This window comes from Lipophrys pholis (assembly GCF_963383615.2).
Source record: "Lipophrys pholis genome assembly, chromosome: 8".
Taxonomy (NCBI): domain Eukaryota; kingdom Metazoa; phylum Chordata; class Actinopteri; order Blenniiformes; family Blenniidae; genus Lipophrys; species Lipophrys pholis.
The window spans coordinates 4,435,430-4,462,858 of NC_137630.1; the positions used below are offsets into that span (position 1 = coordinate 4,435,430).

Genomic DNA, 27,429 nt, shown 5'->3' on the forward strand with positions numbered 1-27,429 from the left:
TGTTATAATATGTTTATTGTCGGTGCTTTGGTTGAGTCGTCCCGAGGGAAGAGTCAGCCACCTGCTCTCCACTGATTACCTACTCAGTCAAGATCCGCACACACACACACACACACACACACACACACACACACACACACACACACACACACACACACACACACACACACACACACACACACACACACACTCACTAGACAGGAGTGTTCTGAAACTATCTCCATTCCCCCCCCGAGTGTGATTGTGCATGGATGTGTGTGTGTTTCCTGGGGCGGCAGACGCAGACAGTGATGGGCAGAGGTGGAGGAGGTGGAGGAGGTGGAGGAGGGGATTGGGTGCGTTCCCTGCAAAGACCGAGCTGCTGGATGTTATAATAACCGTCTGCTTCTGGTTCAGTGGCTGTCTTTGCAGCTGACTGGACTCCAGTGAGCAGAACAGTTGCATAACGCTGAAGTCCCGACACTTCATTCATGCGTGTCAGTTGGCTTCTCCACCCAGACGAGAGCCGTGTTCGGCTGGAAAGAGCAATGTGGCCCGAGCTGATAGCCGCTCCGCACTGTGTGGCGACTCCAGGGACAATAAAAGCTGCAGCTCGGACCACTCCGTCTTCATTAGCTGACTTAGGATCTTCCCAAACCAGCCCTCAAAGCAGGTGGCTGATAACCTTTTGAACTCTCCTTTTAAGCTTTTTATTGACTTAAAAACTGAAGCCAGGATGTCCCAGCGGGGTAATGAATGAGGTCTCATGTCTCACAACAACCGTTATTATGCAGAACGGGTGGATTCTGCATTAAGTCTGACCACCATTCATCAAGAAGACATTCAACTGTGCTTTCCAGGAGCTGGTCGCATTTATTCATTATTACCTCCTTTTACGTCTATTCTGTCTCTTGGTGTCGGGGCGTCAACCTCAGAGAAGCACGCCACCACCTACCCACCCCCCCACCCCAGAAAATGAAGGACGGTAGCTGGTTTCACTGATTCATTTTGCTACTAATGGCTGTTCAGTTCTGGGTTCCAGTATCATCAGTGCTTCCTCTACGAACTCTGCCCCCAGTTTAAATAGATGTAAGTCTTTATTACCCCGTTTGAAAAAAAAGTATTGTGCTTGTAAAATTGACACTTTTCAATGCAGTCAGTGGGAGTGGATTTGATGCTCTGGCTGTTTAGGCTCCTGAGCTGTGTGCTCGACATCCCATTCCCAGACAATTGACTTGAATTCAATGAAACTGATGAGCGAAAATGTGGAAACCCAGTGGAAGTGTCATACTGGTTTCTTGTTGACTGACTTGGATTGCTGGCCACGCGCCAGGAAACACTGTGGATATTGTGTCTCTCTGCAAAACATTGTTGAATGTTACCTGAATGAAATGAAATTAGGTTTCTTTCTTAATATGTTCTAGAAGGTGACTGATTAGAGGAAATAACTGAAATTTGTGTCATATTTTACTGAAAACTGAAATTTTAGTTTTCAGTTTTCAGCTTGTTTGTGATGATGATGAACAGACCTTGAGCACAACAGTGTTGAGAGTCACTGAAACTGACTTCCAGAATGAAACGATTTTGAAATGCACACATCATGTGCAATAAGGTCAAATTCAAGAGGTTTTCCTGCACATGAACATCTAGAACAACAACAATATCTCCAGACAACACAACACATATATTTTAAATACAATTGAGTGGATCGATATGATGAGGAAAGACAGTTTAAAGGAGCTTGACTGTTTACATCGTATTGTTCTCTTCATACAAGTATGCGTGCTTGTATTCCAGAAACAGCACCTACTGGTGGAATGACATGCACACTGCAGTGTTTTCAGCGTTTGTGGCATTTCTGGCAGATGGTGATTTTTCCATCTGAACGTAAACTTTCCTGAAACAAAAAGGTGAAAATAATGCAGTTTGCAGTCGATACTTTCCACCAATGACTGTCAGTTACTCTTCCTGTGTCTGTTAGTGTTAGAATGATTACCTTTGATAACCGAGCCCCCTGGAGGTTTTTGACATTCTGGATCTCACATTCAGTTTGTCATCGTTTTCGGACATATTTTATTTCTATCAAATTGGCAAAGAAGCAATGTTTTTTTTCTGAAAACAGTGATTTAATGCTGCTTTTTACAGCACAGACATTACCTTTGGATGTGGCATTTGTAGAAAGTAAAATTGCAAGGTTTGTATAACGGGGAGTTTAGGATGAATTCTTTTGGTCATGTGCTTGTCTTTGGACAAAACTATTTTTATTCTTACTTCCAGCCATCTGGTTGGCATGAAAATATTTAGCTTCACTTTTATCTCTAAAAGTCTCTCTTGTTTATGTTGTCCAGTGGTTTAGTGCTACTTGACAGTGGTTGGCATGCTGTGGTGCTAAATTAAATGTATGTTAGGTGTTTAACTTGGAGCGCTGACCTTACAAGGTATAGCCTTAAGAAGGCTTAGCTTAGCCTTTAGCAAGACACTGTCACAATCCTTTGGATTATTTGCAGGGTTTTCCATTATCCTTTAACTCTTTCACTTTCAGAAGGTTAGAGACAAGACCATTTGTTTAACGAGAATATATTTTATTTGAGGATGCATTTCTCGGCACTCAAGGACAAGCAAACATTTTCAGATATTGACTGTACACGTTAAAAACAGATGACATCAGATGGAATCTGCACTTTTGAGCAGATGTGTTTTGAGTTCTGATTTGAAATGGAGGGATGAATCCATGTTTCTCAGTCTGGGCGGTGATGAATTCCAGAGAGGTTAATGGAGGAAGAGGAAGAGGTTGTGAATGGCCCTGAACGTTAACGGGAGGATTTTGAATTGAATGAGAAACTGAACCGGGAGCCAGTACAGCTGCTGGAGGCCGGGAGGGATGTGGTGGATGCAGGGAGTCCGAGTGATGATAGGAGCAGCTGAGTTCTGGAGCAGTTGGAGTTTATGGAGGGATGGGGGTGGGGGGTGGAGACGATTGATGCTTTGAAGGTGGATGGAAGCAGACCCGGTAATGTTTTTGACATGAGACTGAAAAGATCGAGTGCTGTCGAGGATGACACCCAGACTCCTAACGTCGGGGGAGGGTGAAACAGAGGAGTTGTCACTGTTGAAAGAAAAGCTGTTGGTGTTGGATAAAGTGGATTTGTGCTCCTTAATGGGGAGAACCTCAGTTTTATTGCTGTTTGATTTAAGGAAGATTCGGCTGAACCAGGTGTTTCTTTCAATGCAACCAGTGAGGAAATTGGGTGGGAGGGTGGATGAGGGTTTACTGGTGAGGCAGAGCAAGTTGTCATCCGCATAGCAGTGGAAATTAATTACATTTGTGGAAGATATTGTCGAGGAGAAGGGGGTAAATGACGAAGAGGAGGTGGCCCAGGACAGAGACCTGTGGTGATGGTGAAAGGAGGGAGGGATTTAAAGGATTTTAGTTGAGTGAACTGAGTGAACCAGAGAGTTAAGAGCTCTAATGGAGTGTCGGTGATGCCGATGGAGGACAGTCTGAGGAGGATGTGACAGATGGTATTAAAGGCCGCACTCAGGTCAAGGAGGATGACGATGGTGAGGAGTTCAGAATCAGCTGCTAGAAGGGCGCCTGTGCTGTGGAGTGGGCGGAAACTGGACTGGAACTGTTCATACAGGTTATTGCATGACAGGTGAGAGCGGAGTTGCGAGGTGACAGGTTGTTTTTTCTTCCAGGATTTTGGAGATGAAGGGTAGATTGGAGACAGGACTGTGTTTGCTGAAGTTGGAGGGGCTGTAACTAGGTTTTTTTTTTAAGAATTGAGATGATGGCAGCCGTTTTGAAGGATGTCGGAACAGTTCCAGAGTGAGAGAGGAGTGGGATGATGGCAGAAATGAGAGGGACCATAGAGGGGAGGCGGGCTTGGACCAGTCGTGTGGGGAGGGGGTGCAGTCGACAGGCCGATGGCTCGGATGTCTGGATGAGCACAGTAGCACTGTACATGTGCATCTATTGTGCCACTCGGTCGTGATGTGGCCTCTTGAGATGCAGTAGGACATACTTAGACTTCTCATTGTTTCTTTTAGTGGTGTTGTTCTTGTTAAACACGGGTTGCAGAGGACTCCTAGTCATTGTGGGATACCTCGATGGCAGTTGCCACTTCATTGTGTACAGGCTTCACAGCACAGAGGCAAGTGCCCAGAAACAGATGGGTTGACCAAGAAAAAACAAAATGGATAAAAAAGATCGACCAACTGGACATGCAGACGCCCCAGCTTGAGCGTGTGTTGGCGTTTCTGTGCCTCTCACATGTTTCCTGTTGTGAGATGCGTCACTGCCTCCTGCTCGCGGCTCCAGCAGGCAGAGAACCTGACAAGTGACTGAATCACCTCACAGCTTTCAGTGAAGGTCACTCTTTTCCAAAGGACGTTTGTCACACCGAGATTCTCCTCGATGAGTCAGAGTTTCACATGATGTACTTGTTTTGAACAAGAGTGTGCATTCCCTCCATCACGAAGAGGATTTTTTATTTTTTTTATAGCCACAACAGACATCCAAGAAGTTTTTAAAGATTAGTAAAAAGGCTGAAGAACTCGAGATATCTTAGAAGTCTCCATACAGAAATCAGATAGAAACCAAACTGAAACAGGTATAAATCAAGGTAAAAAGTCAATCAATAGTCAAAGTCAATAAACCTGCACCTGCATGTCAGAAATTGGAAAGAGCCTACCGAAAAATCTGACAGAAACTAGTCGAAATCAAAGCCATCAAAAGCTAGATTGAACCGAAGTCTAAACCGAATTAAACCATCAGACAAATGGTAACACATCCAAACAATACATCACTACATACACACTCATTCAAAACTGAGTCAGAAATCAGAAGGAAAGCAGATTAAATGCTAAACTCAGGTAAAAAATCCACTGAAAAACCAATTCAAGACAAATCAAACAGTTTTCAGTTTAGATTATTTCCAGCATTTTATTCTTCACAGCCGCCACTGTCAGGTAGTTCTTTCTATGATAAGTAAAGCCTAGTTTAAAAAAAAAAGTATTGCGTGGTAAACACTTTGTGGTCTCGTAATTGGAATTATTAAAACTTTTTATATGTTAAAAAACAATTTTTAAAAAGGGCAAAAACACTCTACTTTTTGGGAAATCTCCACCTTTTCCAGTCTTTTTCATTCTTTTTCTGAGCTTCACATCACAGAGGTGGAGTTTCTCTTGTTTTCTATACCGTCAGGGGTCAACGTCCGCTGAGACCAAGGCCACTGCGATACGACACGCCAGCCGACGCCAGCCGACGTCACAGAACACACACACACACACACACACACACACACACACACACACACACACACACACACACACACACACACACACACACACACACACACACACACACACAAGGACCTCTCCTCGGTCCTCCTCCTGAACTCATATCCTCACGTGTTGTCGTCAGTTCAGTCGCTCAGTAACTTGCTTGAGAATATCAACAATGCAAACTGCTCTGAGTCACCATCGTTTCTGTACCGACTCCTGCGACAGAATCCTCCTCATCTCCTCATTTCAGCTTCTTTTTAACATCTCTGTTCAGAGATGTTTAAAAAAAACACCCCCTATCCCCTGTTTCACCTTCTCTCTCTGCTCAGAGCTAACTGCTCACAGTCATACACACTGACAGCGTATGAAATACAATCTTACACACACACAAACACAGCAGACATTATACGACATATCATTACCCACTAATGTGGTGGTTGGAAAAGTAGAAGCAGCCAGATTCAGAACAAAACAGCAGTTAACATAGTTTGGTGATAAGCAAGTTTCCATGGCGGCGCAGGAATTCCTCGGGTTTTTGACGCTGTGGTCGACGTCTTGAGGAGACGTCAGCTGTGTTCATGTGGAACGGCCGAGCAGAACATGAGTGGAAAGAAAGAGGATGGAAAGTTAAAGAAAACAAGACAGACTGGCTGAGGGATGTTTTGGTTTCTTGGGAAGTTATTTTCTACATGCTCAGCACTTGCAGAATATTCCGGATATTTTCTACTGACCTCTCATGGATGTACTGTAAACTGTGACAGTGGTTCCCAAGATGGAGTCTGAGAATCCTCCAGAGGGTCAGCAAACACCACGGGGGTCTAAGGTTCGGCCTACTTTCTCCATGTTAAAATCAGATAAGCACACATCAGAGAAAACATGACAAGACTTGTTTTGAACTCAAGGACAGGCCTGAGAAACGTCCCGTTGTTTTTATTTTGACGGGATGTTTTGGTCAGTCAGATGACTTAGCTTGTTCTCCTGCCGCCTGCCACTGCTACTACTGCTAGCACACCTACCAGGATGTGTTCTAGTTATGTGTTTCAGTAATGGAGTTACTTTACTAGTACTGTCAATAAAAGTACTTATTAACACTCGTGTTACCTTTGTAATAGTTTTCTCCAGTTCCTCCCATTGGTATTTTGTTAATGTTAGCTTAGCATTAGCAAGCTCCTCTGGTAAACCAGAGTTTAATGAAATAACAACATTACACATAGTTTACTTAACATGTTAATCATCACACTGCGCTTTAATTGTTCTGGAATGAGGTTACTCGTACTTTTTTAATTTAAATTGAACTAAAATGTAGTTGTAGCATTCCAGTGGTTTTTGCAGCAGATCTTTGACAATATAAATAACATTTTAGTTCATGTGTGACTCACAATAACAAGATAAATCTGAATCTACAGGGAATACTGTACCTGGGTTTATGTTTCACGACACCATCTTGAAATGTGAACTGCGTCATATAAGCTGCTCATCATACCAACATTTCATTGATTCTCCACATCGAAGTCAGATCTGATTCACGCTGCGAACTGGAACGCAGTCGACAAGAAGCTGAAGAGAGACTGAAGAGGGCATGCACGAGTTTGATTCCACAGATTATAGTCATGTTCTTTAATGTGGACTTAAAGTATTTTTGTCATCATACCCTTTAAAACCATCATAAGTTGGGGTCATACTGCCCACTGCCCGTATTGATCTGATCGGTAACGTGTTCCGATCATTCAATGCCTCATTCACCGGTCGTTAGACGTGCAGCGGTGTCGTTCGTGTGCTTATCAGAGGCGTCTTTCAGCTGCCTAATCCCTTTGAAATACGAAATCGAATGACAATAGCTGATGTTCTTGAACAACGGTGACGATGTTTGCATACAGAGTGCTCATATCACTGCCAGCCTGCGGTGAAGAAGAGTGGGTCGGTATTTGCATACTTCCAGCAGCTCAGATCTGTGTGTCGTTGGTTTCTTTGTCCACCTCCGGGGTCCTGCGAGGTAACAGAGACGAGTGGATTGGGGGGGATTATAGTTATCAGGAGAGATGGGTTTACTCCAGTGTGGCGGGAATCTGCTGCCTCTCTTTGTGTTTATGGGATTTATCCACCACAGTAATCATGTTTGTCAGAGGCCCGTTGTACTCCAGAAGGGACAGTCTTTAAATTACAGTTGGGCTTGTTGCAGTTAAAGACAGAAAGGAGGCCAGGCTCGTGTGCGAACGCCCTTCAGACCGTCACACAGCAGACACGGACATGTTTGCCTACACATTTGTCTTCTGGGCACAAGGAAACAACTCTGAGTCCAACCAAAGGTTGGCCGTCCTTAAAGAAAATGGTCTGTTTGTGGACATGAAAAGGCTCTAAATCTGGCTCTGAAGGATGTGTTTTCTCCGTTTCCACTGAGGCCTCCATGAGGGTAATGACAAGGCCGCAGCATACTAAACCAGAGGTGGCCGAGGTTTGTGCAACCACACCGCTCTCTTCAGTGCTCTGGTAAAGTCTTTCTCTTCAGGTTGAGTTTCCATTAGTGGACACAGTCATTTCTATAATTACCTGGAGCTTCTGCTCTGACGCTGAACTTCACAGGGTGGAACAGACGGTTTGTTACACGTTGGTGAGAAAAAGCCAGAAAACTCTTACAAATCTTCATGTTTTTGCAAGAATTGTTCCTAAATTTGAATCTGCAAAAAAAAACTCAATGTAAAGTTATATGTAGTGACGAAGATATGACTTCGACCATTAGTTCAGGAAGGTGTTAATACAGAACGTGATCAGATTAACTCCGGATTGCGACACTATACGGTCCATGTGATTGTGTCAGACTTCCTCCTCCAGCTCAAACACAACTCCCCCTTTGTTATCTTGTCAGAGCTTCTCTTTAATTGCCTTCATTGTTTCCATCACAGGTTTTTTTGTGTGTGTTTTTTTTCGTCTGTCTGTACTCCCTGGGGTCTTGAAGGCTTTTGGTCGCCTGATGTCTGAGAATCGTTATTTTCTGTGATGCAAATGTGTTTAATTTAAGACCAGCTATTTTAAACTCTCCTTTGGCTGGCGCAGGCTGGAGATGAAAGCGCGTCGCGTGCAATCTCACGAGCTGACGGCACCTGAAAGCTAAAACGTCCACGAGTGAGACGCTCGTCAGGGATGAAGAGGGGGAAGAGGGTCACATGGCTGAGGGAGGCGGGAGGAGACGTGGCTATAAAAAGGCAAATTAAAAATGTGTGGAAAGATATGTTGCAGGAGGGGTGAGGGGGGCGAGGGGGGCGAGGGGGAGCGTGATGTAACTCTGGAGTGTAATGCTGTAAAGGGTACGAAGTGATGGGGGAGGTGCAAGGGAGGGATTGTTTTTCAGTTCATTGAAAGAAGAAAGTAGTTGATGAACTGAAACCAACAGAAATATGAGAGAAATGCCAGAAAAGTTCAAATAGAATTTTCTTTAGAAAAAATAATCGGACAACAACACTGAATGATTTCAATATGTTTAAAGGGAATGTTTTAGTTTTGAATTTGACACAAGCTTCTTTCCTTCAAAACAGTTCAAGACATGTTGGATTTCTATTATTAACTTTATTATATGGCTACTTCCATAAATTAAATGCTTTTTTTTTTTAGCTATGTAGCTATGCCTGCTAAATGCTATGACCCATACTTCTAATACTAATACTATATTATTGCCTCCCGGTAAATAAAAATCCACAATTTCTGCACATAAAAACAAACAAAAAAAAAGTGATTCAATAGTTTTTAAACTTCCATTATGCAAAACAATTGTTAAATATCAGGTTGGAATACTTTCAGGGAGAAATATACGAAGCAGCTAATCCAGGAAGTGATTATTAGACTAAAGACAAAGGACTGGTGCTGCAACAGGAGCAATACGCTCCGTCCTCCCTGTTTGATTTGGTATCGGACGGCTGAATTTAGTCCATCAGTGAACCTTTCAAAAACACAGTTCTATTTTCTCAATAATCCCAGTAAATGTTCCTGAGTATACAAAATATAATATTAATGACATCAGGAATATATAGGTGGGGTGAGTCGCATATGGAACGAGTACATTTACAAAGGACTTTGAGTTTGTACAAATATTGACAGAACTCTGAAGTAGTGGTGATAAGTGAGTGTCCAAGTGAAAGCAAGAGTACTCGCTGGTTGTTGGAGCCTTCGGGCAGCGCCGCATAAAAAACTAGAACAGGCACTCGGTTGAGCGCAGACCTTCATTTCTTTGCAGAACCGACTTAGCATCGCTAGCACGATAGCTCACGTCGATGCTAACAGCACTAATAGCAACATCTCTGTGTAAAACACAGATGAACCACTACCCGGGTCAAGCGTTCACACCGGTGTTTCTGGATACCTGCCAAACCGAGATATTAGCGGCGAGCTCCGGAGCGTAGTTAGCTGTGTGCTAGCAGCTTCCGTTGCACACCGTCGAGCTTCAGTGTGCCGACAAGGGAGGAAATATCTCACCTCTCCCGGAGCTGGTCCATCCCAAAATCTAATGGATGATCACAAATCATCCCTGGAGATTTGGGTCAGTAGTTTTTGCAAAGAGCTGGGAAAATACACACACACACACACACACACACACACACACACACACACACACACACACACACACACACACACACCCATACATTCAAACCAATAATTACCAATGAAAAAATGCATAACCTTCGCCCCAACATTCGTTGGCACAGGTAAGAAACTGAAATCCCAGCATGGCTTTAGAAACGTTTAAAACCCATTTCCGTGTATAAAACCCAGAAGCACGACGATCCACTGTGTCTCTGGTTCGACACGAGTTGCTGGTATAACATTAACAAGTGGCCGTCCTGGTTGAGACTGGTTCACTTTTTCTCTTCTAATTTGTTGGTTTTAAGATCCAGGGTGACACAAAGCAGAAGTCCTCCCTGGTCGTCGGTTCTGTCATGTATTCTTTTCCGTCTGTGGTGAATTGTGTGGCCTAGTCTCGATACTACAGAGTACTCTATGGTTTCATTTTCATGTATACGTAAAACCTTTTATAACAGTTTTTTGAGTTTTCTGTGTTTGGAGGGAGTGTCGTCTTTGTCAGGCTGTAAACCTGGAAACGTCTGTGTTAAAAGGACCAGTTAAATTGTTCAAATGCCTATTTAGGCAGGTTTGGTTTTGAAAAGACCCCCCCCCATTGTTTGTACACTATTCACACTGTCTTCTGCCTTGGAGACAAAGACGTGAACAAGAGGAACAGTTGTGCAGCCTTTCAGTGGTCTTCATAGTGTTTTCATAGCCCCCCACTGAGCTTGATGCAAGTCAATGTAAGAAATTGCATCTGTTTGGCCCGTTGCACTCCTCCTCCTCCTCCTCCTCCTCCTCCTCCTCCTCCTCTTCCTCCTCCTCCTCCTCCCCCTCCCCCTCCCCCTCCCCCTCCCCCCTTTCTCCCTTTCAAAGGACTTTCGTTTGAATGAAGCCCTGCCTCAGTGTTTTTGTTGAGATGATGGGCAGAGGAGGGGGGTTTGGATTGGTCACAGCCTCCTCCCGAGCTCAGCCAATGAGAGCAAACGTCCCGCCGCCGTCACCCCCCGGCTGCCGGCCCAGCTGGGAGGAGCCAGACGTGGGGTTTAAAGCCTGTCCCGTCTGCTCCACTTCAGTTGATAAAGAGAGTCCTCCCCCGTCTGTCAGCTGGAGAAGTGTGTGAGTGTGTGTGTGTGTGTGTGTGTGAGAGAGAGAGAGAGAGAGAGAGAGAGAGAGAGAGAGAGAGAGAGAGAGAGAGAGAGAGGATCTCGGTGTGTGTGGGATGCTTTTTGTCAGAGCTGACGCGTCCTCTGACTTGGACTTGTGTCTTTTTCTGCCTTCTCCAGTGGAGTTTGTTCCCGGATCACATCTGGACGGACTCAAACGGACCGTAAAGCACGTTGGAGTTTCAGCAGCTGATCCCCCAAAGCCTTCCTGGATAAAGAACCCCCATCAGTCTGCAGCTGCCCCCCATCTCCTCTCCCCTGGGTCACCGCTCTGCCAGTAGAGGTGGTCTGGACGGGTCCCGATGTGGAATTTGACCCCTGGTGACCCCGTCCAGCGAGTAGCCTTTCACTGAGACCGGGACTGGGGATCAGGACGGGCGAGGAACCTCGAAGGGCGACGGAGAAGAAAGGAGGAAGAAACGGAGAGCAGCAGCAGCAGCGCAGCGCCCGGTAAGAAGTTGAAGGGGGCAGTGGGAGTGCGAAGGGGGGAGGAGTGGGAGGACAGGAGAGAGTACAATAGAGGCTTCTCTCTTAAGCTGGGAGAAGAGGTGCAGGAGCCCTGAAAGGACGATGGCCCGGTTCTCGCCCACCTCTCCTTCTGTCAGCTCGGCCCGAAACACAGTCAACAGTTCAGGATCAGTCTGCTCCGCTGTTCCTTCACACTCACATCAGGTCCAGTAACATCAACTTCTTCCCTGAAGCTCTTATTCAAGCCTCCAGCTGCTTTCCATGCCAGTTTAATCTAATTTAAAACCACATGTAGGCTCTCTTAAACAAAAACAAAGACTGAATGCACAATAAACACAAACACATGACACACACTGATGGTTTGAAGAACTGTACGTTAAGTTTGTTTCATGACAACGTGGATTTATTCATATAAATATCCTTACATCTCTGGCAGAGTCTGGGGGTGAAACCAGTTTAAAGTCAAGAGTTGAGGTTCTTCAGTGTGTATGTGTACTTGAAAACACTCAGTATTTCTGTAAATTTAAAAATATAATTCCAGTAGTTTAATAACAAAACATCTCTTAGGTTATTTAAAGTAATGATGAGTATGTTAAAGGTTACTCAGTGTCAGTACTCCTGCTGTAGCCACAAAAACATGAACTATACTGCCATGTCACAGGACCCACATCTATAGGCTTTATATTTTACAGAGGAGTTTTGGCCCATGCGTCTGTATATTTTTGAAAGTATATGGAATGATTTAAAATGCCACATTGTAAAACCACAAACATTTTAACAATGAAGTATATTAAACTAACTCTACACGGAGTACATACACAGGCTGTATAATTCACCGTTGAATCCTGGCCAAGTAATATAAATATACATGATGGTAAAATGTAGATCAGCTTTCATAGAAAGTCAAGTGGTGCTGCTACAGAAACATGATTCACAGTGAGAGGTTTACTTCAGGCTTCAGGGAGAACTTTACAGGCTTTTCCTGATCAGACTGGATTATTTCTGTTTTTACACCAGAAACTGTGTCTGTGTCCCTGAAAAGGTCCAATGTTGTCAAACAACCGGTCCACCAGAGGGTCACATCTGAATTCCCACTTTAACATTTTAAAACCTGACATTAATGTGCTTTTTCAGTGAACTGTTCATCGAGAGTCTCCATCTTTTATTGAGAGCTGACATGTTCGTAGTCATTCCGGCTAGCAGAGTAGCATTAGCGTCCAAGCTAAGCGGCGTCTGCTAACAGAAGCAGGAGTGAAGCCAACTGAAGAGCCACACGCTTCTTTTGCTTTTGATAGTTTGCCCAAAGACGCATCATTCCAAACGCAACAAAACAAGACGCTGTCAAAAAAAAAGAATCATCTTTAAAACGAAGAGCATTTTAATGTCTTTTAATGTTTTGTTCTTCAGAAACGTGAGCATGTTCTGGTTTTGTAACTCGCTGGTCTCTGGGCTGAGCGCTCAGTGATCCTGTTTGCGTCGTACTGGTTTCCCTGCCGGCCCCGTGGGGGACGGTTTTATGTTGTTGGCCACAATGTTTGCCACAACCGCAAAGAAAATATGTGGAAGCGTTTTCATCTGTGGATCTTCAATCAGTTTGGCCTGTTTTTGGCCCTCGAACGTGCCTCTGGTATAACTGTTTCAAACAGCACAAAATATCTATCTATCTATCTATCTATCTATCTATCTATCTATCTATCTATCTATCTATCTATCTATCTATCTATCTATCTATCTATCTATCTATCTATCTATCTATCTATCTATCTATCTATCTATCTATCTATCTATCTATCTATCTATCTATCTATCTATCTATCTATCTATCTATCTATCTATCATCCAATGAGGCTGTTAATATTCGTTAAAACTTTCTAATGTTGAGAATGTGACCTCCAATAGAGAAATGTCAGGAGATGACGTTGATGTGTTTGTCCTCTTGGACTTGTGCTTCCTGTTAACAGTTCGCTTTCTCTTTTTAGACCAAAGTTTAACCACCGTTCCTTTTTCTTTCTTTTTGTTTTCAATCACGTGCATGTCAGCAGTTGCCACTGGCAGAGTTTGAGAAACTGAGCCGTTCGTTGACTTTGTGGTTTTTGGTCCTTTTGCTTTGCTCTGGTTCGGACTGTTTACACCTCTCTGAGTTCACTCAGTCTTCTGCGAAATGTATATTACAGATGTTAATATTGCAGTGTGTGTGTGTGTGTGTTTGTTTAGGTGTATGAAGCAGAATACACAGCTGCCACATGTACTTATTGTTTAAACATGCCAGCTAGTATTTATATTCTGTGGTTTCACAGTTTGATATTTTAATGCGCTGGTAGTTTTTTTCAGCAGCTTGCAAAGCTGTCGTTTGTGATTATGATTAAGTAGCAGGGACACAATCTGGAAAGTCTGACTCATAATATTTTGTTGTCAAATATAAAAGAACTTGTGGTAGCTTTGCTTTCCCAATGGAATGCTGGGCTTTGGATTCATGTGATTGACTTGAGGGAAACGTTTCCTCTGAGGAATTCGCCTTCAGGCCCTAAATAGCCAAACACAGCCCTGTTTGTCCCAATGGTGTGAACTTTTAAAGTGGTATTTTTACAAGAGCTTATAAACTCGAAGAATGAGTCAAACAGTGGCAGGAGTTCCTCCATCTTTCTGAGACACACACACACAAACACTGAGTATATTTACCCTTGATTGTATTCCAGAAACATCTCTCATAGACCTTTTTCTTCTTCCTCTCAGCTCCTCCAGAATGCCGGTGGAGACCCTGCGGCCCTCCGATGGCCGTCTGGCCGGCGTCCCCTTCACCTCCGCCATGCCCTTTAGAATACTCACCAAGGGTCCGGATTACTTCCGGCGTCAGGCGGAGCCAGGGGCCCGAAAACTCAGCGCCGTGGAGCGCCTGGAGGCGGACAAGGCCAAGTACGTCAAGAGCCAGCAGGTGGCGCTCACCCGCCAGGCCCCCATCAAACCCCCCATCATCCGCAAGCCCCTGGTTCCGTCGGGCATGATGCTGCAGTACCAGATCAGCAGTCCTCCGGCCCGGAAAGCCCCCCACTGCCCAGCTGACACGGAGAACAAGGAAGGGCCGGGTGAGAGGAGGAGACCGGCTCTGAACCTGGATATTCTCAATAACCTCATCAATGATGTGTGCGATGGACCGTTACCGTGCTCCCAGTCCTCCTCCTCCACCTCGCCCTCCTCCTCGTCTCCGTCGTCGGGAGCGAAGAGTATCGGCAGCAGTCTGTCAGGAGAACCGGAGAGGAGCAACCGGCTCCTCAACAACCTCAAACCTTTGAACCACGCCACCACCAACTCCTCGTCGGCCTCGTCCGCCACGTCCTCTCCCCTGAACAATAACCTCCGGGTAGAACTCGCCCGCCGCCCGCCCCCTGTCCCAGCACGGGTGCCCCGCTTTGGGGTTCCAGCACCTTACTGCTCCCCGAACTCAGTGACGGTGCGCCGGGTGGACGTCCGGCCTCAGGCCGAGATCAGGAAGCCACAGAGAGCCCAGCTGCAGCCCCCCCTCAGACCCAGACAGACTGCTCAGGGCCAGGTCGCACACCCCCAAGTCCCACCGCCGCCCCCTCCCTTTCAGAGTCAACCCCACCCCCACATTAACACACCATGCCAAACCCTGCCCTCCCCTCCAGCCTACCTGCCGCCCAGCCCCATGGTGGTCCGAATGATCCCGCCTGCCTCCCCCGCCTTCACCCGCATCTCCAACGCCAGCTCCAAGGGCTCCGCCCGCAAGCACCCGGCTCTGCACCGCTCCAAGTCGGACCTGAGCGACCGATACTCGCGCGCCACTGCCGACCTGGAGCGCTTCTTCAACTACTGCGGGCTGGACCCGGTGGAGGTGGAGTGCATGGGCGGGGTGGAGCGCTTCACCAGGGCCAACTCGGACATTGTGTCGGTGTCAAAGCTGCGCAGCGTCAGCACGCCCAGCTCGGAGTGCGGCGACGAGGCCGAGCAGACCAGGGAGGACGGGGGGGGCGAGTACGACGAGGACGGGCCCGTCAGGGCTAACGAACGCGTCCCGTACGGCATCTCCGTCATCGAACGGAACGCTCGAGTCATTAAGTGGCTGTACGGCATCCGTCAGGCGAGGGACACCAACAGCGCCGTCTCCAACGTATAGACTCAAAGAGACTTGAACGGCTTTGAAGGAGGAAGACGCTCGTGTGTCCATCTTCTGCTGCCTTACATCACACACGTGGACAATCCTGTCCTCCTTTCTGTTTTGGATGCTACACATCAGACTTTTCTAGAACGTGGGCTGCAGGTCAGGACTGCTTCCCTTTGGACTGAACGGACGATGTCCCGCCCTTTTCCTTCACTTGATTTTCTACAACTTTATTGGTATACGAAAGCAATAACGGACTGGTAAAAATGATGGTGAGGATGAAGATTAATGGGTCCTCTTGTAAAGGTACTCCGTGTATGTGTGTATAGGTGTGTGTGTGTGTGTGTGTGTGTGTGTGTATATGTGTGTGTGAGCGTTTGTATTCATGTGTGTTTACCAGAGAGCCCGGCAGCACAAAGCCAGACTGGGCTACAACTGGTGCAGTGACTGTTGGGTAAGTCAATACTGTGAAACCTTCTCACATTAAAACAAAGAAAAAAATCTTCCATGGACACGTTGACATTTCTTTGGGCTGTAAGACTGTTATTCTACGAGTTCGTGTTCGCATGCCGGTTTGTACACTTCTGAGATGTTGTAGGGTCTTTCATCACAAACGGTCACTCACACGTTAGATTCACCTGCGACACGCTTCGGTTGGTGCCGGAGAAACTGGGTCCCTGTGGCTCCATATGAGAAGCACATGATGGAGCATGACGTCACGGGTGGATGGTCGAAGGAGGTGTCGTGTGAAAAAGTCATTTAGCCTCCAGCAAGAGGGGTTGAAAAAAAAAAAAGGATGAGTGAAAGGTCTCCTCATGGATAAAAGACAGAATAAAAAGGTCTGCAAGCGTCTCAGGAAGAAGACATGCTGATAAAAAAAAAAAGGACCAATATTTATTTGGAAGATGTAATGTATTTTGTAATATCGAACACCTTTGTGTACAGATTTCAATCCTCGTTCTGAAGTGCAATCCGATGGTATTTACTTTAATTTACAAGAGAAGCGAGATCACGTACGAGAACACATTGCTTCCCGGTTGCCTCTGCTGCTTTGAATTCCGAACTTGGACAAAGTTGCTTCCTTGGGAAAAAAAACTGATTGTGTTTGTACAGAAATCCCAACATTGCAGGTCAGGAAACAGAACGGACACATCAAGTTATAAAACCAGAACCGTACTTCAATTTCACCACACTGAGAACAAATCGGAATGATTTCCGAACACTGAGGCAGCGGAGAAGTGATGTTGGGGCTCATTTATGTTCTACACTCAATATAGGCGACACGCAGAGACGTCGGGCTCTGCTCTGCCTTTGGTTCGTCTGGATTTCTGTCCGTCTGCTGGAAACTTACCAGTATGAACCAACAGAGCAGTACCACCGGTAGCCATAGGGGGCAGTGTTCAAATTTAAGTGTTGGAGCAACCGTGTGACGTTAGTTAACGTTCTTGCAGAACACAAACCGCCATCATTGTATTGACGTCCGTCTTTGGAAAAAAAAAAAAAAAAGAGCACTACACTTCTTCTTTGTGTGTGCGGTCTTGATTTAGAGCAGCGCCGCCCGAAGTTGGTAGTTCGACCCCCATCAGCTCTGTGGGTGCCCACTGCTCCTAACATGTATAGCTGAGGTTTACCATGAACAGGATGGGCCAAATCTTCTTTCTGTCCCTGGTAGATCAAATGCTCATTAAAACATTTTGTATAATTTAAAAAGCACAGTTTGAAGCACACGTATCTGTTTCTATGCTGCCGTGGAGCATAAATGAGCCACGCCTGTGTGAATGAAGCACTCCTGGACAAGGTGAGGCGGTGTTCTTATTTAAAGTCGGTCTCCTCCCCCTGCTTCCTGTCGGACTCTCAGGATGTATCGGTGAGCTGAAGCGTGCTGCTGAACCCGGCACTGGATGCCTAAAGAGTCTTCAAGCCAGAAATGCTTTACCATGGCGTATTCTGAACGCTTAATAAAGACATGTTCAAGTACCTTTCTTGTGCACTGTTTGTGTTTTTTCTATCTGATCTGCTCACTGCTCCTGCAGTTTATGAACCGCCTCCTTCATGAGTCCAGGGTTTAACAATTTAAAGGCCGGCGGTGGTCCAGAAGGTGTTTGGCCCTTCAAACCTCTGATGCAGCTCGTCTGGATGGATCAGCTTTACCGCGGTTCTCTCAGTCGGTTTCTTCCTCTGCTCTCGGATCGCAGCTTCACTTAATTGCTTGTTTGAAATTACACACATGTGCTGTGGCCTCCTACCTCCACCTCTGTACCACACCCTGTTTAGGAGCTCAGCAGCCTGGTAAAACAGTCACGCACTGTAAATGACTGGCTGTGAAAAACACGCTTCAGCAACTCCAACAGCAAACAGCAAACATCGAGCCTGGATGCATTTGTAATAAAAATATAAAAAGTGAGTATAGAAAGTCTGAAGTTTATAAAATGAATGGATGCGGAATATATATATATATATATATATATATATATATATATATATATATATATATATATATATATATATATATATATATATATATATATATATATATATATATATATATACTGTATAAAACAAATTAATAAACATCTAACAAAAGTCTGGGTTTTGTTAGAGTGCAGGTCCACCACTTTGAGAATTTGAATATTTATACAAACAAAATTACTAGATGAACAAAGTGGCAATAATATACTGTGATATCCACACGGCATGACAGAGACAGAAACACCCATTGAGAGAGAGACCACACACACACACACACACACACACACACACACACACACACACACACACACACACACACGCACACACACACACACAGAGCCAGGGAAAGAGAGAAAGAGGAGAAATTAATATTTTACCTGCAAGTGTTTCCTCCAGCTTTAGTAGTTTGGTGGCTCCTGGTCAGCCAACATGGCAACCTGCTGTTTTGCTGCAGAATTACTTCTGTGGTCGTTAAATTCAGCTTTTCAAAGTAAAGCTAATGGCTTTCACTTTCTCAATCAGCCTTCAGGTAACTTTTAATGTGAAACTTTCTGCCCTAATGTTGTTCCACTTGGTATATTGCTGCTCTGTAGTCACGGTGATGCGCCCAGAGACGCTGCACATGCTGCTGCTGCTCCGGTAGTAGCGGTTCATAAACTTGGCTGATTTCTGATTCAGCAAAACGTTAAGTGAAGCCAACCACTGGTGGTCCTCTGCTCTGCTCCGAGGCCACGCTCAGTCCAGCTGCTCAGTATCCTGGTAAAGATGATCACATTTATCACACACGCTTAAATTCAAGTATTGATAAACACATCTGGACACTGGAATTCTGAGGAGTCATTGCTTGTATTTTCTAGGAAAATGCTTCACCATAACCAGAAAACCAGATTTCTAACTCTGCACTTTAGTTCTGTAACTTTCTCAAAAACAATTCAAAATGCATATTTAGAAACACAAGAAAATAAACATAACTGATATTCAACTTCTTGTTTACCAATATGATTCTGATTAAATTAGTTGAATATTTTATAATTGTAAAATTGTAACTCAATCATTATTCATTATCTGACGGTTCAGCAGAATTGAGAAAGACCGTGTCAGTTGATTTTCATTAAATATGTGAGATTTATAGCAGAGCGACATCCGAGGAAATGGAAGGAAAAGAAAGTAGGTGGTTGGAGCAAAAACAAAAAAGAGCAGATGTGGAGTTACAGTGATTCTACAGTGATTGGCCTTTTGTGCGTTCAATCTTGATTCGGTTTGATATTTTCACGTACACATTTTTTAATTTTCTCCCAGGAAGATGCTTCAAAGTGTGTGTGTGTGTGTGTGTGTGTGTGTGTGTGTGTGTGTGTGTGTGTGTGTGTGTTGGGTCCCCTCAGCCAGTGATTGGTCTAGAAAAAATAGAACAGGTGATTTTTTTCCCACATATTTGTCACGTTGCTCTCATCACTCACAAACAGATAATAACTTAAAACACAGTTAATCTGAGCTTTGGGCCGTGACAGATTTAGTAATCCTAGTTCCTCCCGTCTTTTAAACCGTCCTTGTTTTCAGTCAGTTGCACTCGGGGGATGACAGGCGACCCTCTGAACATGACGACAGTGTTTCCTGGGTCCTGATTCACAGCAAAGATAAACCAGGCCAGGGATTTTAATACATGTGCAGCAAGTTCTGCTCATGTTTCATGTTTCAGACAAAACCTGCTCCGGCATGCAAACCCCAAATGAAAGTCCACTGAACAGCCAAACTAAAACCAAGCCCTCAGTCTTTCCTCTAGCAGGCAGGATGTTCCTCATTAGGAGGAGATTTGGAACAAACACGACTCGGGGAGGGTTAGGATTTAGGTTCAAGGTATTTTCATCTGGAATTCTCCAGTTAAAAAATCATTCAAATTGTTTAAAAGTCTTAGTTTAACGATCATGTCCTGAAAAGGAACCATGAAATGAACAAATGAAGCAGATGTGATATACTCTTCTTAAAAAAAAATCTATTTATTTCTCATGAAAAGTTCTTCACTGATCGTTGGGTGGCAAAAAAAAAAAAACCCTGGAAAACTATTAATATAATATTAAAATGCAAATTATGTCTTTTTGTCTGGAGTTTAGCTGAGACTCACACTGATTAACTCAGTTTCAAATGGGCTTACACAGGTTGTTCCTCATTTTAGACTGGGATTACACTGCTGTTTCTTTGGTTTAGACTGGGTTTATCCTAGTTTACCGTAGTTTAGACCTTTTCACTGGGTTTACGCTGCTATTTCTTTAGTTTAGATTGGGTTTATAAAGATTTTCCTCATTTTAGACTAGGTTTAGCTCGGTTTACCTTAGTTTAGGCTGGGCTTACCCTGGTTTCCTGTAATTAAATCTGAGTTTGAACTGGTATTCTATAGTTTAAACTAGGAAAGAGCCGCACCAGTAACATGGTAGATTAATAGTCTTTAAATATCTATATATTAGGACAACTCCAAGTGTTTTCCTTTGTTTAACCGCAAATCCGTTAAGGAAGATTTTAAACTTTTTCAAATATATATAAAAAAAGGGGGTCGCTTTCGTAAATGCATTTTCAACATGATGGCGTCTTTTGCGATCCTTCCTTGTGCAACGTAGTAAAACGTCCCCTCCTTAAAGGGATTTTGTGGCTTTGCATGTTTTTCTCCCTCACAGTGGTTTTATTGTTCCCTTTCACTGCCGTGTCCCTCAGTGTTGTGTCACGTCTTTTACTCTGACTGAAACACTGTAATCTACAATAAGGAAATTACATTTTCAGTTACTGTTATTCAAAAGGTGAACTTAATGCTGCAAAGTTAATGTTCTTTTGTGATTGTTTGTACTTTGCAATGTGTTCCTGCAGCCTCTGGTGGACCTGCTGTGGGACACCTTTGAGTTAAAGGACACCTTTTCAAATCTTGTTAAATGTGTTTAACAAAAACATTTGAAATTTTTTTTAAAAAATGTGATGATTTGAACATTAACATTCGTAAACATTTCCCTCAGCAGCTCCAGTGTGTCTGTGCTGCTTCACAACACATCGTTGGAATCGGTGAAGGAAAAGTAAATAGTTGGAGAGTCCAAGTCAAGATGCTTTTCACTGAAGTTGTAACTGTGCTCATGTGTTGCTCCTTATATTGCTGAAACAATGAAGTGTTAAATGAAGTCACAGCAGGTAAATAAAGGAAGTCAACATTACATGTAATAAGTGGTTGAAGCTCCTTTGCCCCGACCCAGGCTCAGCTTCAGCTCCGTCAGGTTTTCAGTTCGTCTGCTGCGATCGGCTCTCTGAAGCCATCCTGTGGTCATTTACATCCATTTTCCTGCTGCTTCAGAAACGTCCAGCGTCATGGCGTTGGACTCATCTAAAAACACTGTGAGGGTAACTGGTCCAGACCTTGTGGGCAGCAAAGCAGCACCAAATCATGATGCTACCGCCACCATACTTCATCACGGACCATACAGAAAGTGACGTGTGGTTCTGTAACAGTTCAGCATTAGTATCATCAGTCTCATCAGTTTCTCAGCAGCAATACAAAGTGACAAACCTTTTGATCTAATCTGTATGGAGGATGCTGAGCTGAGCTTTTACTCCGTGCTTGATTGGCTGAGATTTGATAAGATTAACACCATGAGCGTTGGACATGTTGGTGTTCGGTGGAAGAAGTTATGAAACAAACACGAAGCGTGACAGTAAATAAACCAAATCTAGGACGCGATCTGTCGCAAACCCCAAACTTAATGTTCAACACTAAAATATCCGTGATTCTCTATGCAGGTTGATTTTTATTGTCAGACGTCTGCCAGTGTGCAGATGATCCTATCTGAGCCTTCAGGCTCGTTAATCCAATGAGAACTTTTCAAAGCTGATGTTGACTTTATTCATCACTGTTGAGTATCGGATCATTTCATGGTGTCTGTGAAGAGACCGGCAGTGATTTCATTTAGCTCTGTTCTGCTGACGCACACATCTCACATCACTTCACTTCTTCAAAGCGCTCTCTTACGTAACAAACTCGTCAGTCTGGCGTGACAAGTCCCTTGTTTTCATCCGGCAGCAGCCTCTCGTTGTTACATAAGCAGGAGCTGGACACCTCTGCTCGCTCCCTGAAGCGGCCTGGATGGCCGAAGCAGGACGGTTTGGGTTTTGGGAGGGAAACACATGTCCTGAGAGGATGAGATGCCTCCTCCTGCTGCGTTCTCTCCTGTGAACCGACGAGGAAAACCTGCCAGGAAGCATCCCTCTCGTTTCCTCTCTGCAGAGGCTGACCATATGTCCATATTTACTGAGGGATCAGCGGGGCTTTGGTGTCCTGTCTGAACACAAACACTTTGTATTTGCCGGTGCGTGTCTCGCTGCACGGTTTTTACCTTCTTACACAACCTTGCTGGGCTGCTTGTTTGCTTCGCTTCATGCGTGCTTACATGCAGATTTACTCATATTGGGAGTGTTGGACATGTGCGAGCGGGGGAGGGTGTGAGGGTCGGGGCTGTATATTGCTTGATCTCGGTGGTTCCACTAATGTATGTCAAAGCTTGATACAGTCAGCGAGTGATAAGCTGATTAAGGCTCGGGGGCAGATGGGATCTCCATGTTTTTGACTATATTTGTGGGTGTGTGTGTTTCACTGGGACCCGCTCTGTGACCCGTGGGAAAACTAAACTGGGTTGTCTGTGTTAGCTTAGCGCCGCCGCCTTGCCTTCCTTATCTCTCCCTCGGCCTCCATCTCTATCTGCGCCTCTCGGTGCCTGGGTGCCATTCCTCACCCCCGAACAACATTAACTCTGCTTTGTTTACTCATGTCTATACATTTGGAACGGCACAGCATTTAATCTTTCATCCAGCTGGCTTCAGACAGGATCAAACAGCAAATACCCCTCAATCTTACCCCCGGGCTTTTAAACATTGGGGAGGGGGGAGGAAGAGGGACACACATGATGAAGATCCTTATTAAAAAAAAAAGAAAAAAAAAAGGCAAAATTCCAAAACAGTAATTCAAATAAGTTCAAGGGAAGACAAATCTGAGCAGTTGGGTAGTGAGACACTCCTCCGGTAAGTCAATGTGAGGACAAGCCGTCCTCGTCCTGTTTGTGGTTTGGACTTTCCAAACAAATAGCTCAGCTCAAGTGGAATCAAAAATTTGAAACGGCTGAAAGCAAAGTGAAAGTAAAGTTCAAACTAATCTCATTCAGAATAATTTGTAGTTGTTATTTTCACACAGAAAAATGTATTTCTTGTATCTATGTTGGATCAAAGGCCCTGTCCACACGACAATGCCGTTTCATGTGGTCGAATAGTTTTTGGCCGTTCGTCCACACGGCGCGGCGTTTTAGGAGACTGACAACGGCGATGTTTTGAGAACGGGTTCCTGAGTGGAGGAATCTGAAAACGTCGCCTTGGCATTGACGTGTGGACGGACAAGACGACACTTGCTGAAAATGATGATGTCATCGCCATGTCTTCTTCTCAGTTTTAGTGTATTTCTGTGGCAGAGTTACAGTGCCACCTATAGTCCTGGCATATGAACTACATCGTCACAAACTTTCTCTTTTAAAACAGTTCAGCGAAAAGCATTTCTGAAAACATCTGAAAGATTCGGTGCAGTTGTTGAATCTGACCTGGTTTTGGTTTCACTTCAGCAATTTTAGACATTTTATCAAAGTTTTGTGATGTGTTGGACTTCCGCTCATTTGCATAAAGTTGGCTGGATGTTACTTTATGCAAATGAGCTGAGGGCAACTCCGGGAAGACGCCTCGCAATGCTGGACGAAACACAACGCAGCTTGAACCACGATGCACCCAGCATGCACAGCGGTGAATAGGAAGTGGAAACTGACGCTTCCCGTGGACACGGGATTTTCACATGTCAATGAATCCATTGACTCTGGACTACAGGTACGTCTCAAAAAATTTGAATATCATGAACATGTTCAATATTTTTTGTCCCTTATTTCAGAAAGTCAAACCCATATATGATCGAGGCTCATGACATATAGTAAAATATTTCAAGCCTTTATTTCTTGAAATGTTGATGATTATGACTTACAGATAATGAAAACCCAAAATTCAGTGTCTCACAAAATTAGAATATTACATAAGATCAAGAAAAAAAGGTTCATTTCTCTGCACTGAATACTTGGTTGCTCCTATTGCATGAAGTACTGCGTCTTAGCGGTTTGGCATGGAGACCATTAACCTGTGGAACTGCTCAGGAGTAATGAAGCCCAGGTAGCTTTGATAGCAGCCTTCAGGTCATCTGCATTGTTGGTCTGGTGTCTCTCACCGTCCTCTGGACAATAGCCAGAGATTGTCTCTGGGGTTCAGCTCAGGCCAGTCTGCTGGCCAATCCAGCGCAGTACCACCAGGGTCATTGAAGCAGCTTCTGGTACCTTTGGCAGTGTGGGCAGGTGCCAAGTCCTGCTGGAACATGAACTCAGCATCTCCATCAAGCTCGTCAGCAGAAGGAAGCATGAAGAGCTCTAAAGTTTCCTGCTGGATGCTGCGTTGACTGTGGACTTCAGAAGACCCAGTGGAGGGACAGCAGCAGAGGACATGGCAGGACAAATCATCACAGACTGAGGAAACTTCACTCTGGACTTCAAGAAACATGGATTCTGAGCCTCTCCACTCTTCCTCCACACTCTGGGACCTGGAGTTCCAAATGAGATGCAAAATGTACTTTCATGTGAAGAAAGGACTTTGGACCACTGAGCAACAGTCCAGTTCTTTTCCTCCACAGTCCAGGTGAGACGCTTCTGATGTCGTCTCTTGTTCAGGAGTGTCTTGACCCCAGGAAGCCACATTAGGATCCCATGTCTAGGACTGGTCTGTGCCCAGTGGCTCTTGATGTGCTGACTCCAGCCTCAGTCCGTCCTCGTGAAGCTCCCCCAAATCCTTCAATGCATTTTGCTGGACAATCCTCTCCAGGCTGCTCGTCCCTTTTGCTGCTGCACCTTTTCCTCCCACACTTTTTCCTTCCACTCAACTTTCTCTGAACATGCTTGGATCCAGCATTCTGAACAATCAGCTTCTCTATCAAGGACCTTTAGTGGCTGACCCTCCTTGTGGACGGTGTCAATGACTGTCTCCTGGACATCTGTCCAGTCAGCAGTCTTCCCCGTGAATGTGTCCCCTCCTGACCCAGACTGAGACCATTTAAAGGCTCAGGAAACCTTTGCAGGGGTTTTGAGTTCATTAGCTGATCAGGGTGAGACACCAGGACTTTCCAAAACTGAACTTTTCCACAATATTCAAATTTTCTGAGACACTAAATTTTGGGTTTTCATTATCTGTAAGACATCATCATCAACATTTCAAGAAATAAAGGGTTGAAATATTTTACTATATGTGTCATGAGCCTATATCATATCTGGGTTTGACTTTCTGAAATGAGTGACAAAACATTTTGAACATTTTCATGATATTCTCATTTTTTGAGACGTACCTGTATGTATGCATGTATGTACCTGTGTATTGGCATCAGCAACATTTTGTTTTAAAAAATATAGACAAATAGACACACATGAAAAAAACTAGTTTGATGATACATGAGAAAGTGAATCTTTTCTGTCTTTTTCTACCAGATTCAACCATCTTTTTTATGCACAAGCATGGAACAAAATGTATCTCGACTCGGACGTCATTTTAAAAAGGAGCTTTTAGCCATTTTGATGGCTTCATTTTTCACCCGCCAGCCCCTCACTGCAGAAAACTCACTGTGGAGGCTTCTCTGTGTGTGCGTGACGCTACATTGAGTTTTATCTCAACATTTTGTTTTGACGAGGCGAAGGAAGCACAACAAGCCGGTGACCCAGTGTTGGGCCGTGACCCACCAGTTGAGAGCATGTAGGCTTTGTGTAAGACTCTGAGGCTTGTTGTTAATCCTTCGTTTGCTCACGAGGAGACGGAGAGCCGGTGACGTCAGCATGACTTTAACAAGGTGGGCATTTCACAACGCTTCAACTTCTGACGTCAGCAAAACACACACACACACACACACACACGCACACACACACACACACACACACGCACACGCACACGCACACGCACACGCACACGCACACGCACACGCACACGCACACGCACACACACACACACACACACACACACACACACACACCCTGAGGTGGACGGCTGCACTCTCCAACGCTGTCATGGGAACCACCTTGAAACTCTTTGAGGAAACGGAGTAAAAGGGTGAAAAGGAGACAACGTTAATGATTTGTCTCTCCTGTTAAACACTAAGTTTAATGTGTAACTGCAGTTTCCTAAAGGGTAAAGGTAGAAATATCTGTAAAATGCAAATGAAACCAGATTGTAGTTTGTTGCAATGCCACAACATTTCATTAAAAAATATTCCCTTAAAATGAAAAGAATGAGCTGACAATAGATCAGAGGTGTCAAATTGAATCAGTTAAAGGAGCCACATAAATAGTTCCAGTTTCATCCTGATGTCGCTGGACCAGCAAAACAACTTACTAATAGTAGCGACTCCACATTTTCTTGTTTTCTGTTATATGAACTTACAGGAAAGCTTTGATTTAACAAAAACAGGCCTCTGTTTACAAACTCAATCTTTAAGTATGTTTGCATACTTCAAACATTATGCAAACCGCCATGTTTACGCAACTTTTGTATACTTTTATATACTTTTGACCCCTTGGTTATGTGACGCTGGGAATCACTGACAACACAACTATTATCAAAAATGCAGTTCTGCACATTTCAATTTAACAGTTCTTCTCCAATAAAGTCAACGTTTACTCACAATAACCACTCCATCATCTGCATATGTGGACACACATGTCTGACATAAAATACTGAGTAGAAACACCATGAAGAAGGACAAGCTAAAGATGCTTGACTGTTGATGTGGTACCAGTCTCTGCATGCATCTGTGCTTGTTTGTAAGAATAAAACCCGACACCGGCCGGCAAACTGCAGAGCTGTCAGTGATTCTGGCTCTTCTGTTTCAACAGCGATTGATTTCAAAATGGTGGCGTCTGAACGTGAAACCTTTGGCACATGAGAATGGAAAAATAATGTCATTTCTAGCTGGTCATTCTGTGCAAAACTGGTCCTAATGGTCCTAAATGAAGGCGTGTGACAGCTGGATCATCCGTCCAACTAAAGGTGACCAATACATGGAGAGATTTAGTGTGTGGCTGGTAGTGTCATACACTGACTGTCATAGGGAGGCATAGACGGACGCCAGTCAGAATAAAGGAGAGGAACACTTGTCCCTGTGCCACCATGTAAGTGCTGTCCTTGTGATAGTTTTGCACACTTTTTCTAATTCTCTACCACAAAGATGAGTTTTGGAGTTAGAATGAGCTACACTGAGCAGTAATAGTAACGATTTCCTGTGAGCCTGGTCTTCTGGTGACTGGTCTCCTGGTTTAG

General features: G+C 44.4%; 1 protein-coding gene across 4 annotated transcripts in view; it reads left to right on the top strand.

Annotated features, from left to right (window-relative positions):
• Positions 1-17,540, top strand: part of LOC308113532 (protein FAM110A) — a 45,753-nt gene extending 28,213 nt beyond the window's left edge. For 3 of the 4 annotated variants that reach the window (XM_080469904.1, XM_080469905.1, XM_080469903.1), the window contains 2 exons: positions 11,103-11,432; positions 14,184-17,540. In XM_080469904.1, coding sequence (XP_080326030.1) covers positions 14,194-15,582 — 1,389 coding nt within the window. In that variant the 5' untranslated portion in view covers positions 11,103-11,432; positions 14,184-14,193 and the 3' untranslated portion in view covers positions 15,583-17,540. Of the gene's footprint in view, positions 1-10,890; positions 11,433-14,183 lie in introns of those variants that run through there. The other variant, XM_080469902.1, reaches the window with a different exon arrangement.
• The last annotated feature ends 9,889 nt before the right edge of the window (positions 17,541-27,429 follow it).